This window comes from Bos taurus, chromosome 19 (genome assembly GCF_002263795.3).
Source record: "Bos taurus isolate L1 Dominette 01449 registration number 42190680 breed Hereford chromosome 19, ARS-UCD2.0, whole genome shotgun sequence".
Taxonomy (NCBI): domain Eukaryota; kingdom Metazoa; phylum Chordata; class Mammalia; order Artiodactyla; family Bovidae; genus Bos; species Bos taurus.
Genome location: NC_037346.1, coordinates 24,502,657 through 24,515,411, shown reverse-complemented (window position 1 = coordinate 24,515,411; position 12,755 = coordinate 24,502,657). Strand labels below are relative to the sequence as shown.

Sequence of the window (12,755 nt, the reverse complement as noted above, 5' to 3'; positions counted from 1 at the left end):
AGGGAAGCCCTCTGGCATTCCTTTAGTGAGGAGGGAGACCTCAGTTTGGATGCTGGCGACCCAGGCAGAGGGAACAAGCAGGGCAAAGGCATGGAGGTGGGACTCGCAATTTGTGGCTATGGTGGGGGTGGGGCCTGGGAACCTGGCCTCCTTGCTCGGTGGCCAGGACTGGAGCCTTCTCTGCCCTCTTTTCTCAGGCTCCCCATAAGGCTGCACTGAGGACCCCCTTGACTGTGGCAATGGAGGGGGGCCCGGCGGTCTGCTGCCAGGACCCTCGGGCTGAGTTGGTGGAGCGAGTGGCAGCCATTGATGTGACCCACTTGGAGGAGACGGATGGCAGCCCGGAGCCTCCCAGGAACTGTGTGGACCCTCCGTCGCGGACCAGAGCAGCCTCCCTGATCCCCAGCGGTCCTTCAAGACACCCTGCAGTCCGGCCCAGCCTCTCGACAAGGAAGTTCTCCCTGCAGGAACGGCCAGCGGGGAGCTGCCTGGAGGCCCAGGCTGGGCCTTACGCCACGGGGCCTGCCAGTCACATCTCCCCGCGGGCCTGGCGCAGGCCCACCATTGAGTCCCACCACGTGGCCATCTCGGACGCAGAGGTTGGTGGAGCAGAGCTGGGGGTGCCCATGTGCTTCTCAGCTGTCCTCAGTGAAGACCCTTTGGGACCCTTTGCTCCTACCCCTGCCACACAGCTGTCCAGACGTTGGTTTGCATACCCCCGGAGCTGAGGAATTCACTACCTATGTGGCCTCTTCCCACCCAGGGGAGCTCCATCTGAGCCAGTTGCTGCCTCCTATAAGTCCCACCATTCCCACTCCCAGTCTAAGCCTAGGAAATAGATCCCTCCCTTATTCCCCAAGAAGTCTGTTTCGAGATTTGAAGATAGACAGTGTGTTCTCCTGTGCCCCAAGGCTTCGCCAGCTTGAGTCCCCCACTTTAATCCTGCCTCACAGAGTCTGCTGTGACTCAGAAACTGCCAGTGTGCTGCCAGCCTCTGGGCTCCCACTGGCTCTGTCTTTGCCTCTTAAATCTAAAGTGAACCTAAGTACCGAGCAATCTACAGATTTTAGAAGCTGAGGTTTTTATGCCTGAGCCAGGGCTCTGGTCTCTGGTCCCAAGGCTGTCCTCATTTTTCTTGTCTACACAGTCTCCTCATTCAGCTTCTTCTAGAAACACTTGCTCGTGGATTTCTTACATCAGGGTCTCCCAGCCCCCAGTATCCAGGTGGAAATGAGTGCATTTTTCCACCACTTCTCAGGGAACAAAGCATAGGCAAGGTTCACCATTCACATATTCAAACATCATCCAAGTCTTCTGGTCGCTTTCAGTATCGCTTTTGGTGTTGGCGCCACCTCAGTTCCCCATCTAAACCTGAAATGTTGAGGAGGCCCAGGGCTGGGGGTGAGGGGCCTGGGGCCAGGACTGGGCCCTGGAAGTGCACGTGGAGTGCTGCTTCTGGATCAAGCTCTGCCTCATGGCCCCTCTCTTTCCCCCACCAGGACTGCGTACAGCTGAACCAGTACAAGCTGCAGAGTGAGATTGGCAAGGTAGGCCTGGGGGCAGGCCAGGAGCAGGGGGAACTTGTCTTGGGGGTTTGCAGAGCCACGCTGTCTGGATCCTCCACAATCCCCTCTCCTCCTCTGGGAATGTGAGGCTGAGCCAAGAAGGTCCTACCCTGGATATGCGGGAAGTTTTGTCCTCTACAGGGGATGGGAGATAATTCTTGATTCCTGACTCCCTGGAGTTTTATATGTTTATTTATTTATTGCCTGTCCTGGGTCTTCCTTGCTGCATGGGCTTTCTCTGGTCGCGTTGAGCAGGGGCTACTCTTTGTTGCAGGGCATGGGTTTCTCATTGTGGTGGCTTTTCTTGATATCGAGCGTGGATCTAGGCTCACGGGCTTCAGTAGCTGCGGCTCACAGGCTCCAGAGTGTGGGCCCAGTAGTTGCGGTGCCTGGGCTTAGTTGCCCCATGGCATGTGAAATCTTCCTAGACCAAGGATCGAACCCTTGTCTCCTGCATTGGCAGGTAGATTCTTAACCACTGAACCACTGGGGAAGTTCTCCCCAGATTTTTTGATGGACGGGACTGGGGAAGGCATAGAGCTGTGCTGAGCCCAGCAGGGGCAGTGACCGGGGCATGGAGCCCTCTCCTTGCCTGCCTGAAATTTATGCCCACTGGAGGCCAGGGTGGAGATGGGATGTGGGAGGAGATGGGGGGCAGGAGCAGCTCAGGCTCCCCTTCTCTTCTCCCCCTAGTCCTGGGGGAGGCTGCCCTGTCCAGCAGGGGCTGACCTCTGCCTCTTTGCAGGGTGCCTACGGCGTGGTGAGGCTGGCCTACAACGAAAGTGAAGACAGGCACTATGTAAGTCTGGGGAAAGGAAGGAGGTGTCGCCTACACTGGGCCCTAGATGACTTGGGGGTGGGCAGAAGCTGTGCCAAGACGGTGGACAAGGCTGCCTGTGAAGGGAGTAATCTCCCTGTCCCTACCAGAATGCAAAGGGAATGAGCTTATTGACCCTGGGAATATGCAAGCAGAGGCTGGATGCCTCCGAGGGGAGAGCTCCAGAAAGGGTTGTTATGGGAAACAGGGGTAAGGCCTAAGGTTCAGTCATGGCCACCTCCTAACTCAGTGTAACTGCAGCCAGTCCACACGCTCAGTGCCACGTGCCCATGAGCCTTTCTGGACCGCAGTTCATATGTAACCAGCCTGTTCTAGCTCCTGGTGGCTCCACGTAAGTGACATCTCTGCCTCTCCCTCCTCAGGCCATGAAAGTTCTTTCCAAGAAGAAGTTACTGAAGCAGTACGGCTTCCCACGTGCGTATCTGTCTGGTCCTGTGCATGGGAGCTCCTGGCCTGGGGGCGGAGGAGGAGACCTCGGAGGCTAGCTTCGTTAGGACTGGGGGTGGACAGGGAGAGAGTGAGCAAAGGCCTGGTGGTGGGACTGTGCTTGGTGGGTTGAGGCCAAGGCCAAGGTCTTGCAAGATTCTTGCTTGAGGCTGGTTGCAGGGCTGTGATGAGGCCCAGCCTCCTGTGACAGGCTGGACTCCTGTTCCTGGTCACAGGTAGGCCTCCCCCCAGAGGGTCCCAGGCTGCGCAGGGAGGCCCAGCCAAGCAGCTGCTGCCCCTGGAGCGGGTGTACCAAGAGATTGCCATCCTGAAGAAGCTGGACCACGTGAATGTGGTCAAGCTGATCGAGGTAGGTGGCGAGCCGATGAGGCCTATGGAGTAGCCCTTGGTGCAGGGGGCACCTGGCATAGACCCAGGGATTTTGCCAAGGGGGGTGTGCCAAGGGCAGGGCCAGAACCGGGATAGGGTTGGCCAGGGGGCTTCTGGGGTCAGGTGAGGCTGCTCTGGAATGTCCTCAGGTTCTCATGGAGGGAGACGAGCTGTTCCAGAGGCAAGAAGTGAGCCCCATGGCAGAAGGGGAGAGGGACAGGGTGCCATGTGGTGGACCAGGGTCAGGGGCCAGTGGTTTCTGAGGCCTCATCAGCCTCGTGCTGGCACAGTTCCTGCTCCATCATCTGGGGTGGTTGCAAAGCACACAGTGGGTCCTGGGGCTGGCAAGCACCCCTACCCCAAGCCTCCCCAAGTCCCACCCCCATGTCTGCTCCTTCTCACCAGGTCTTGGATGACCCAGCTGAGGACAATCTCTATTTGGGTGAGTGACCCAGCTCATCCCCAAAGTAGCTTACCCGGGTGGGTCCAAAGGCTCCCCAGGGACACACTTGACCTTCAGATGGGCCTTGTGAAATGCACTGACCTCCTGGGGACAGGGAGGAAAGACATGTTCTCAAGCCCCAGATTCTCTCCCCAGCCCTACTGAGCCAGACTCAGGATATCCAATTAGAGTCAACTAGTATTCCCAAACCCCCACGCCACTGATCGGAGAGACAGTGGATCAGGCAGATGCAAGAAGTAGGCCATGTGATGTGGGTTCCCAGGCCCTGTCTGATAACTCTGTGCCTCAGTTTCCTCACCTGTAAAATGGGGGTAGTAATGGTATCTACATCATAGGGTTGATGTGAGAAGTAAATGAGTTATTACGTGCAAGACACATTAGCTATTATTGTTAGTAATAGTAATACTGATGCTGTTACTTAAGTCCCTGGTGCCTGATTCAGGGTTGGGCTTAGAGGCTTTCAGGGAATGGGCCAGAAGCAACAGAGGCTTAGGAATTAGAGGCCAAGGCTTTAGCCTCCACTCCCTCTCATACCTGCCCCTTCTCTGAGACTCAGTTTCCCTGTTAAAGGGGTTCTTGATGATGCTCCTCACTCGGCACCTAAAGTTCCAGTGAGGCAAGTTCACAGTAGACCCATTCTCAGCCATTTATCTTCTCTGATACCCTGGGACCCCTCTCCTGTCTCTCCCTGGATGCCTGGATGCCTGCCCCCTCTCCCACCCTCCAGAAGGGGCAGAGATCTTGGCATCAGCTGTGTTTTCAGCCTGGCTGCAACTTACCTACTCTTCTTTTCTTCTCTTTTCTTTCAGTGTTTGACCTCCTGAGAAAGGGGTGAGTTCCCCATCGCGTTCAGGCAGGACAGGTCTTCCTTTCCCTCCCCGTATCCCTAATCCTAGGGTCAGCTACTCTAGTGAAAGAAAGAGGCCCGGGCTCTGTCCTTAGGGAGCTGTGGTCTGGGTTCAGGGGGTGGGGTGGGGGAAATGGGTGGGAAACGAGAGACCAAGAGGGTGATTCTTTGAAGGCTGGTGGGGTCAGTGAGGCTGGAATAGTCAGGGAGGCCTCAGGAAGAAGGGTGGATTTCCAGCCAGGCTTTGAAGAACTGGAAGAAAATTTTGATGCCAGAGCGAGAGAAGAAAGGAAAAGTATAGAGATGAAACTCAGCTCTCACCTGTATTCAAATCACAAAAGAGTTCTTTCAGTTTTACACGTTTTGTGAGGTAGCTGGGACTGCATTCACTCCCTTTTACAAGAGGGGAAGCTGAGGTTCAGAGAGGGTAAATGGCTTGCCCAAAGTCACACAGCGAGTTGCTGATGAAATCTAGGGTTCTAACTCATGTCTGCTTTGTCTAACCTTCTCAGGGTATGTGCAGAGCAGCAGACATCGAGTAGTGGGTGCAGGGCTGGGTGGACTGGGCTCCTTAACCACTAAGGTCTTGAATACAGTCTGTGACTTGTCTCTCTGTCTGGGAGGCTCTAAAGACCAGTTCTGGGAAGAGGCAGGGAATGTGTCCTTTAAGACTCAGGGGCTTTCAGCATTTTTGATCTCTGTTCCAAGTAAGAAATAAAGTTTTACATTGCCATTCATATCTGTAATTGAAACCAAAGTTTTCTAAAACAGTATATATCCTTATTACATGTGATATACTCTAGTATATAGGACTTTATTAGAAAAAAAAGAAAAAGCAGTAGCCACCCACTAAACTGAGTTCATGACCTTCTTGTTCCTGGACCTATAGTTTGAAAAACACAGCTGTAAATGGAATCTTTGCAACTGTCTGATTGTTGATAATTAAGTACTTAGAAGAAGATATACCGAACCAATCAGAAGTAAGATAAAGATAATTTGAAATTGTAACGATTGAACAGGGATATTTGCATCTATGTGTATTTTCAAATTTTCTTTATATGAGAGAAAAAGCTACTGTGTTCCAGGGACCCATCGAGCTTAGAGGGCTCCTGAAAGGTCCCAGGGAGTTTGTAGGGCCCAGTGAAGGGGAACCTGCCATCTGCTTTTGCTCATCCTAATTCCAGCTAAACACGCCCCCCCCCCCCCCCCCCGCCCCGCCGCCCCACCACGCTCCGCCTCCTCCCCCGCTCCGCCCCCCCACCCCCACCCCCGCCTCGCCCTCCCGACAGGCCGGTCATGGAAGTACCCTGCGACAAGCCCTTCCCCGAGGAGCAAGCTCGCCTCTACCTGAGGGACATCATCCTGGGCCTTGAGTACTGTGAGTGAGGGGCTGCCTGCCCCCCTGGGCTGGGGCCCCGAGAGGGGGACAGGAGAAGGGTTGGAGCCCAGGCTGAGCCGGCTCTGAGCCGTACCTGTCAGTCAGTGTCGATCTGCCAATCATCTTTAGCTGGGGGCGGGTCAATGGGCCTGTGGGTGGGGCCGAAACGTCCTGAACAGGTAGGGTAGCGGCAGATTTCACTGGGCATGCGCCAAGTCCTCCTAGGAGCCTGCTTATTACCGCATAGGTGGATGTTCTTCCTGTATCTCAAGCTTAGCCTCTCACAGGGCATCAGGAGCTGTGAGAAGGAGTTTGTGTCCAGCTGGTCGAGGAAGAGTCAGTCCTGGCATGGAATCGGTGGGTGGCAGCAGAGTGGGTTTATTGTGAGGCCCCCTAAGGTGATGGAGAGCTCAGCCTCCAGGTTGAGCATCACCTCCGGGCTCAGCATCACCTCCTCTCCAGGTGATGTTAGCTTAGCCTCTCTCTCGAATTCATTTATTCATTCATTTGTCCATTTATGGGTACCTAGTAAGTGCCAGTTGGGGGCATGTAGATGTCAAAGACCCAGAAGAGATCTCCAGGATCTCACAGCCTAGTGGGAGAGACAGGAACCTAAGCAGTGCTTGCCAAGGCTGGGGAGGCACAGGAGCTGTCAGAGAACTAAGGGACCAAGGGAGGCTTCCTAGAGGAGACCACTTATAAGCAGGGTTCTGAAGGGTGAATAGGAGTTCACTGGCCAGTTTGAGGCATGGTGGGAGGGTGTACCATATGGCAGCAGCATAGAGGGGAGTAGGCATGTACTGTCTGAGAAGGGAGAGTTCAGTTTGTTTGACTCTAACCAGGGAGCCGGGGATGGGGAAAGATGATGGAAGCAACTGTCCAGGCCACACCTTGAGGGCTGGGAATGTCTCTGCAAAGGACTTTCATGATTTCATCCTGTCAGCCTTGTGAGACCCAGAGGGCTTCGAGCAGGGGAGAGGAGTGATCGGATTTGTGTCTTAGAAAGCTCTGTCTGGCAGCTGTGTGGCGGCTGGATGGAGGGCAAGAGGTGGCCAACTGGTTAGGGAGGAGGCTGGTTTTGCAGCCCAAGTGACAGATGGTGAGTCCTGGATTAGGGCTGCGGCAGTGGGAAGCAGATGTGAAGGAGGTGGGGTGGCCAGGACCGGGTGACTCTCTGGTCATAGGGAGAAGGGAGCCTGCACGCACCTAGGGTCCTGGCCTGTTTTGGGGAGTGGGATACATCCCCCCTCTGAAACCTCAGCTTGGTTTATCAGAAGCATCTTGTCTCCCTAGGGGACCAGGTGAGGGCCAGCTGAGGTTTGACCTGCAGCAAATGTCTATCTCATTTGAGCCACTCCAGTGCCTTCATGTTAATGCTGTCTTTGTACATATGGAGAAACTGAGGCACAGAGAAAGAGGGCTTTGCAGAAAGTCCCTACAAGGGCCTAGAGGTGTGAGAGGAGGGCATTTCAGCCTGGTGTGGTTGCGGCAGACACAACCCTACACCAGCTTGGCTTCCACCCACTTCCTGTCCTGGGCCTGTTGTCTCTCATCCTCTCTCTGCAAAAAAAAAAAAGCCAAGCTGATCCCATCTGACTCTTGGGTAAAGCCTCATCAAGACCTAGCTAATCACAGTCGATGAAGGGCTTTCTGGAGTGGATAGGACAGCACCAGGGGCTGGACAGGCAGACAAATGGAGACAGTGGGTGCTGGAGGCCCATCTTGAGATTCCGTGCCTGAGAAGGGGGAGTTGAGGCTCCCGGTGCTCTGGGAGGCTCAGGCCTGACTCTCGCAGACAGGGCGAGTGCAGCCATGCAGGTAGGAGAAGTAGTCGGGTCTGGAATATATCTGAGAGGTCCACCTCGTAGGACTTGCTGATGAACTGGATGTGAGATTTGACGGAAAGAGGGGTTTTTGGCTGAGCAACTGGTATTATGGCCATTAACCAAATGGGAAGGACTAGACAGGGAACAGGGTTGTTTGTTTGATGGTGATTGCAGATAGAGAGGTCAAGTTCTGAATTAAATATGTGTTTGGGGGACTTCCCTAGTGGTCCAGTGGTTAAGACTCCATGCTCCCAATGCAGGGGGCGTGGCTTTGATCCCTGGTCCGGGAACTAAGATCCTGCATGCTGCATAGTACGGCCAAAAACCAAAAATGTGATTGAGAAATATCGGGATATATATTGAGATGTCTGCAGGATGTCCATTTGGATAAAGAGCTGAGAATTCAAGGGAGAGGCTAGAATTTGGGAGAGGCTAGAATTTGAGTCCACTTTCCATGGTCAAATACAGAGCCTCCTGAGCCTCATGCTCGAATGGGCGTGTGTCAAATGCTTCATGCGCATCTGACACATAGGAGGAGAGTGCTGTAGGGTCGTGGGTTCTGTTGTTATTATTTTTTTAAAATAATTTTTATTTATATATTTGTTTTTGGCTGTGCTGGGTCTTCGTTGCTGCCTGGGCTTTTCTCTGGTTGCCGTGAGCGGAGGCTGCTCTGTAATTGCGATGTGCGGGCTTCTCATTGTGGTGGCTTCTCTTGTGGATCGAGGGCCTCCAGGTGCGTGGGCTTCAGTAGTTGTGGCTCCCAGGCTCTAGAGCACCAGGCTCGATAGTTGCAGCACACGGGCTTAGTTGCACTGTGGCATGTGGGATCTTCCTGGATTAGGAATCGAACCTGTGTCTCCTGCACTGGCAGTCAGATTCTTTACCGTTGAGCCACGAGGGAAGCCCTTCTGTTGTTAGTATTATATGACCCTCACTCCTTCTGCCCCCCACCTCCAGCCACCCTCTCCTTCTCCTCTCCCCTCCCCTGCCCTCCTTCCTGTTCCATCTTCCCTTGTCTCCATCATCCCAGGATGTGTTGGTCCAGGGGAAGGTATTTGCTGAGTGGCGAGCTCATAAGTGCATGGCTGTGAGTGAAGTCAGTGCCTTTTCTCTGCTGGGACATCTCTGGTCATCTCAGTCTGAGCTGCTCGTCTCTTCCCAGGAATGCTGGACCCAGGAAGCAGGGTGGGCACTCAGCCTACTAGAGAAGGCTGACCAGAACCCCAGCCATGTTCATCCTGGAGGTCCCAAAGCCTGGCATGCCCTCCCTCTCCAAAACCCCATTGGCCCAGAGTCCAGGGGCTGAGGGCAATACCTCTGCAGGATACCCCACAAGCCTACCCTCAGTCCAAGAAGCAGTGGCAGCTGTGACAGGCTGGGTAGGGGAAGGAACTGGAGGCAGGTTTATTTGTTTAATTGATTTATTTAGCTGCGCGATGTCTTAGTTGCGACACACAGCGTCTTCAGTCTTCGTGTGGCATGCAGGACCTTATAGTTGCAGCATATGAACTCTTAGTTGTGGCATGTGGGATCCAGTTCCCTGACCAGGGATCGAACCTGGGCTCCTTGCATTGGGAACATGGAGTCTTAGCCACTAGGCCACCAGGGAAGTCCCAAAGTATGGAAAGATTCTGATGGGCTTTGAGCCTGCAGATGGCACTCACATGGGAGGGGGGCAGGGAGGGCCTATGGAGACCCTCTTCCCCCAGTTTCCTTTGACGTCCACTCAGTGGCAGGGGCCTTGACTGCCATGGAGAGAGCACCGGGCTTGGAGTCCCAAGATTCCTACGAGTCCAGGCTTGGCTCTGTTACTAACAGCCTGAGTTAGTGTCTTCACTGCATAGCTGAGCAGGGGGCCCTGACATCCTCTTCCAAGGTCCTCATGAGACGAGTGTGTGCAGGGGCCAGGAAGTCTCAGCTGCTTCTCTCCTGGAGCTTGAGGCCGCCTCCTGGGCCAGGTGAGGGCCGAGGGGGCAGTTTTGGGTGAAGGGGCCGCAGGCCGACGCTCGAGCTGCCTCTCTCTGCAGTGCACTACCAGAAGATCATCCACAGGGACATCAAGCCATCCAACCTGCTTCTGGGGGACGACGGGCACGTGAAGATTGCTGACTTCGGCGTCAGCAACCAGTTCGAGGGGAACGACGCTCGGCTGTCCAGCACGGCTGGGACCCCAGCGTTCATGGCCCCTGAGGCCATTTCTGACTCCGGCCAGAGCTTCAGTGGAAAGGTGGCCCCCAGGGTCCAGTCTGGGTTGGGGTTTAGATGGAGGGGTGGGAGAGCATGTCATGCCATCCCATGTCCAATCTGGGGGAGCCAGGGTCCTCGTGTCTCAGGAGTGAGCACCAAACACGGCCCTCTCCCCCAGGTTTGCCTTTTCCTGGCAAACAAGAACCCCAGCTTGGGTCTCCTCTCTTTCTCTGGCACAATGGCCCCCTGCAGAAATTTCTCATCAGCTGCTCTGTGCTGAGTTCTGGGCTAGGATGTGGAACAGTCAGAGCTCGGATGGCTCAGCTCCCTGCCCTCTGGTCATGGTGAAAGAACAGGAAAGCTCTTGTCTAGGGGGATGTCGGAGGCTCCCCTGACTTCTTGGGCTATGGCAGTATTTGAACTAGGCCTTAAAGAACGGAGAGAATTTACAGGAGGTGAGGTCCAGAGAACATACCAGAGAACTGAGGGGTGCAGTGGCATTTGGGCAGAGTTTAGAGGGTCTGGAGTGTGGGCTTGGTCCTAAGTGACAGAGGCAGTGGCAAGGCTTTCTGAGCAGAGGCTGTGTTCTGTGTCCCCGGGCACACAGCCTGCTGTCCCCTGTGGAGTGCTGGCTGCCCCCCACCGTGGTTCTGCCATGGAGGAAATGGTTGAGGAGTTTGGACACGTGTGTTGATATGGAGGTCAAGAGAGGGATGTAAATAGAGACTTTTTTTTTTTTAATTTTTATTTTAATTAATTTTTATTCGAGTAGAATTTATTTACAATGTTGTGTTAGTTTCAAGTGTGCTGCAAAGTGAATCAATTATACATATATACATATTAAGTCATTCCCATATAGGTCATTTTATCCCAGTTGCCTTTTCACTGTGGAAGTTGTAGACATTATCCCCCCTTTATGGCTAAATACTGCCAGGGATGTTTTCTGAGAACAAGGACATTCTGTTATATAACCTCAGTAGAGTTATGAAAGTCAGGACATTTATGATCAATAAAAGACTGTTACCTAAGCGACCTAAACGACCTCACTCGGATTTCATCAGTTACCCCCATCCTGTGTCCTTTAATGCCTTTTCGTTTTCTGGTTCAGGATCCAATCCTGGGTCAGTTACTGCATTCACTTGTCCTGTCTCTTTGGGGCCCTTTAATCTGGAAGAGTGGCTTAGCCTTGGCATTTGCGAAGAGAACAGGCCTGTTATTTTGTAGAATGACATCAGTTTGCATTTGCCTAGTGTTCCCTGATTGGATTCAGATGAGGCATCTGTGGCAGGAATGTGTAGGTAGAGATTTGAGGATCACTCACATAAGAGAAAGTGGATATGAGAAGAGGAAGTGGGGTTCCAGAAGCGGGAGCTTGTAGAGACAGGCCACATTCGAATCCAGGGTGCAGGGGAGCCCCGAGGGGTTGTGGAGGTGACTGAGGGCCAGGGGCTGTTCTGGTGTCAGAAAGAAGGTGGATGGTGGCTTCTCCAGTGGATCATCAGCAAGAGGGATGACTTCTCAAAGCCAGAGCTGGTTTAGCAAGTCTAAATTCAATATTCTGGGGTGCATCAGTGTTATAGGTACTGCAAATGTGACCTTGTAGACGAGGTGGGTTTTGCACTGTTCTCTTGGAAACATGTCTGGTTTGGGCCCATTCCAAGGAGACTTGGAAACCCTGGAGGGCAGGGGCCCTGCTCTGGCCATCCGCATGTCCCCAGTGCTCAGCACAGGGTCCGGCATAGAACAAGGGCCTGGGAGTGTTTGTTGAGTGAATACATGACTGGGGAAGGAGGTCTCCTGCTTGCCCTCTCCCATGGCCCACTGGATCTGGGTGAGCAAGGGGTGTGTCTGTTCCTTTTGGGGGACTGATGGGAACTGTTTCTTTCTAGGCCTTGGATGTGTGGGCCACAGGGGTCACGCTGTACTGCTTCGTCTATGGGAAGGTGAGTGCTGGGTGGGCTGGCAGAGCCGGGGCCAGCCCACACCCCTGGCACCATGGATTGGGCGAGCTGAGCCAGGATGCATGATAGATGTAGGCTGTGCCTTTGCGTCCTGAAGTAAAGTGACTTTGAAAGAGCCCACTCAGCTCAGAGATGATGGAAGGAAAAGGGGCGTTTCTATTTTTCTCATGTCCCCTTGTCCCCTTGAGGGGATGGATTCATGTTCAGGAGTCCTGGGTCAGCAGACTTCCCATAGAGGTTAGATGGTGGTCTTAAACACCACTCCAGCCTGAGCGCTCCCTGTCCTTCTATCCTTCGATGCCATTCATTCATTCACAAATTCACTCAATCCTTCATTCATTCAACAAATCGTCCTGGACACCTGCTCTGAGTCAGGCCGGACCCCCGACCTTGACATGGCCGAGATCCCTGTCCAGAGGTGTTCCCACTCCAGGGACCGTGCTGAGGCACAGGACGGAATCTCGGGGAGCACGTTCCCAAACCTTAGGCCCCGGCAGTGCAGGCCTTGCTGCGAGTGGCTGTTACGCTGGCGGGTACACAGTGTCCCTCCATGACACATCCATTCAGTCCACGTTTGTTGGGCATCTCCTGTGGGCCAGGCCCTGATGAGGCCCCCCTACCCCCATCTCATGAGGAGCCCAGAGCTGCCCCCAGTGGGCTGAGGCGCTGGGCCCGCATTCTTTGTCTCTTCCCCCTGCAGTGCCCGTTCATCGACGATTACATCCTGGCCCTGCACCGCAAGATCAAGAACGAGGCCGTCGTGTTCCCTGAGGAGTGAGTTGTTCAGTTGTCCACCATGGGCCCCGCCCACCCCCAGGGAGGCGTGTCTGAGTCTTAGCAGAGCTTTTGTCCTTCCAGGGCCCCGCCCCAGCCT

The 12,755-nt window shown here is 54.1% G+C and overlaps 1 protein-coding gene across 1 annotated transcript in view; it reads left to right on the top strand.

Annotated features, from left to right (window-relative positions):
- Positions 1 to 12,755, top strand: part of CAMKK1 (calcium/calmodulin dependent protein kinase kinase 1) — a 28,131-nt gene that overhangs the window by 7,639 nt on the left and 7,737 nt on the right. The window contains exons 2-12 of the mRNA NM_001192251.3: positions 198 to 599; positions 1,500 to 1,547; positions 2,311 to 2,364; positions 2,766 to 2,817; positions 3,066 to 3,199; positions 3,625 to 3,661; positions 4,492 to 4,513; positions 5,819 to 5,907; positions 9,761 to 9,960; positions 11,810 to 11,863; positions 12,582 to 12,655. Coding sequence (NP_001179180.3) covers positions 240 to 599; positions 1,500 to 1,547; positions 2,311 to 2,364; positions 2,766 to 2,817; positions 3,066 to 3,199; positions 3,625 to 3,661; positions 4,492 to 4,513; positions 5,819 to 5,907; positions 9,761 to 9,960; positions 11,810 to 11,863; positions 12,582 to 12,655 — 1,124 coding nt within the window. The 5' untranslated portion in view covers positions 198 to 239. The remainder of the gene's footprint in view (positions 1 to 197; positions 600 to 1,499; positions 1,548 to 2,310; positions 2,365 to 2,765; positions 2,818 to 3,065; positions 3,200 to 3,624; positions 3,662 to 4,491; positions 4,514 to 5,818; positions 5,908 to 9,760; positions 9,961 to 11,809; positions 11,864 to 12,581; positions 12,656 to 12,755) is intronic.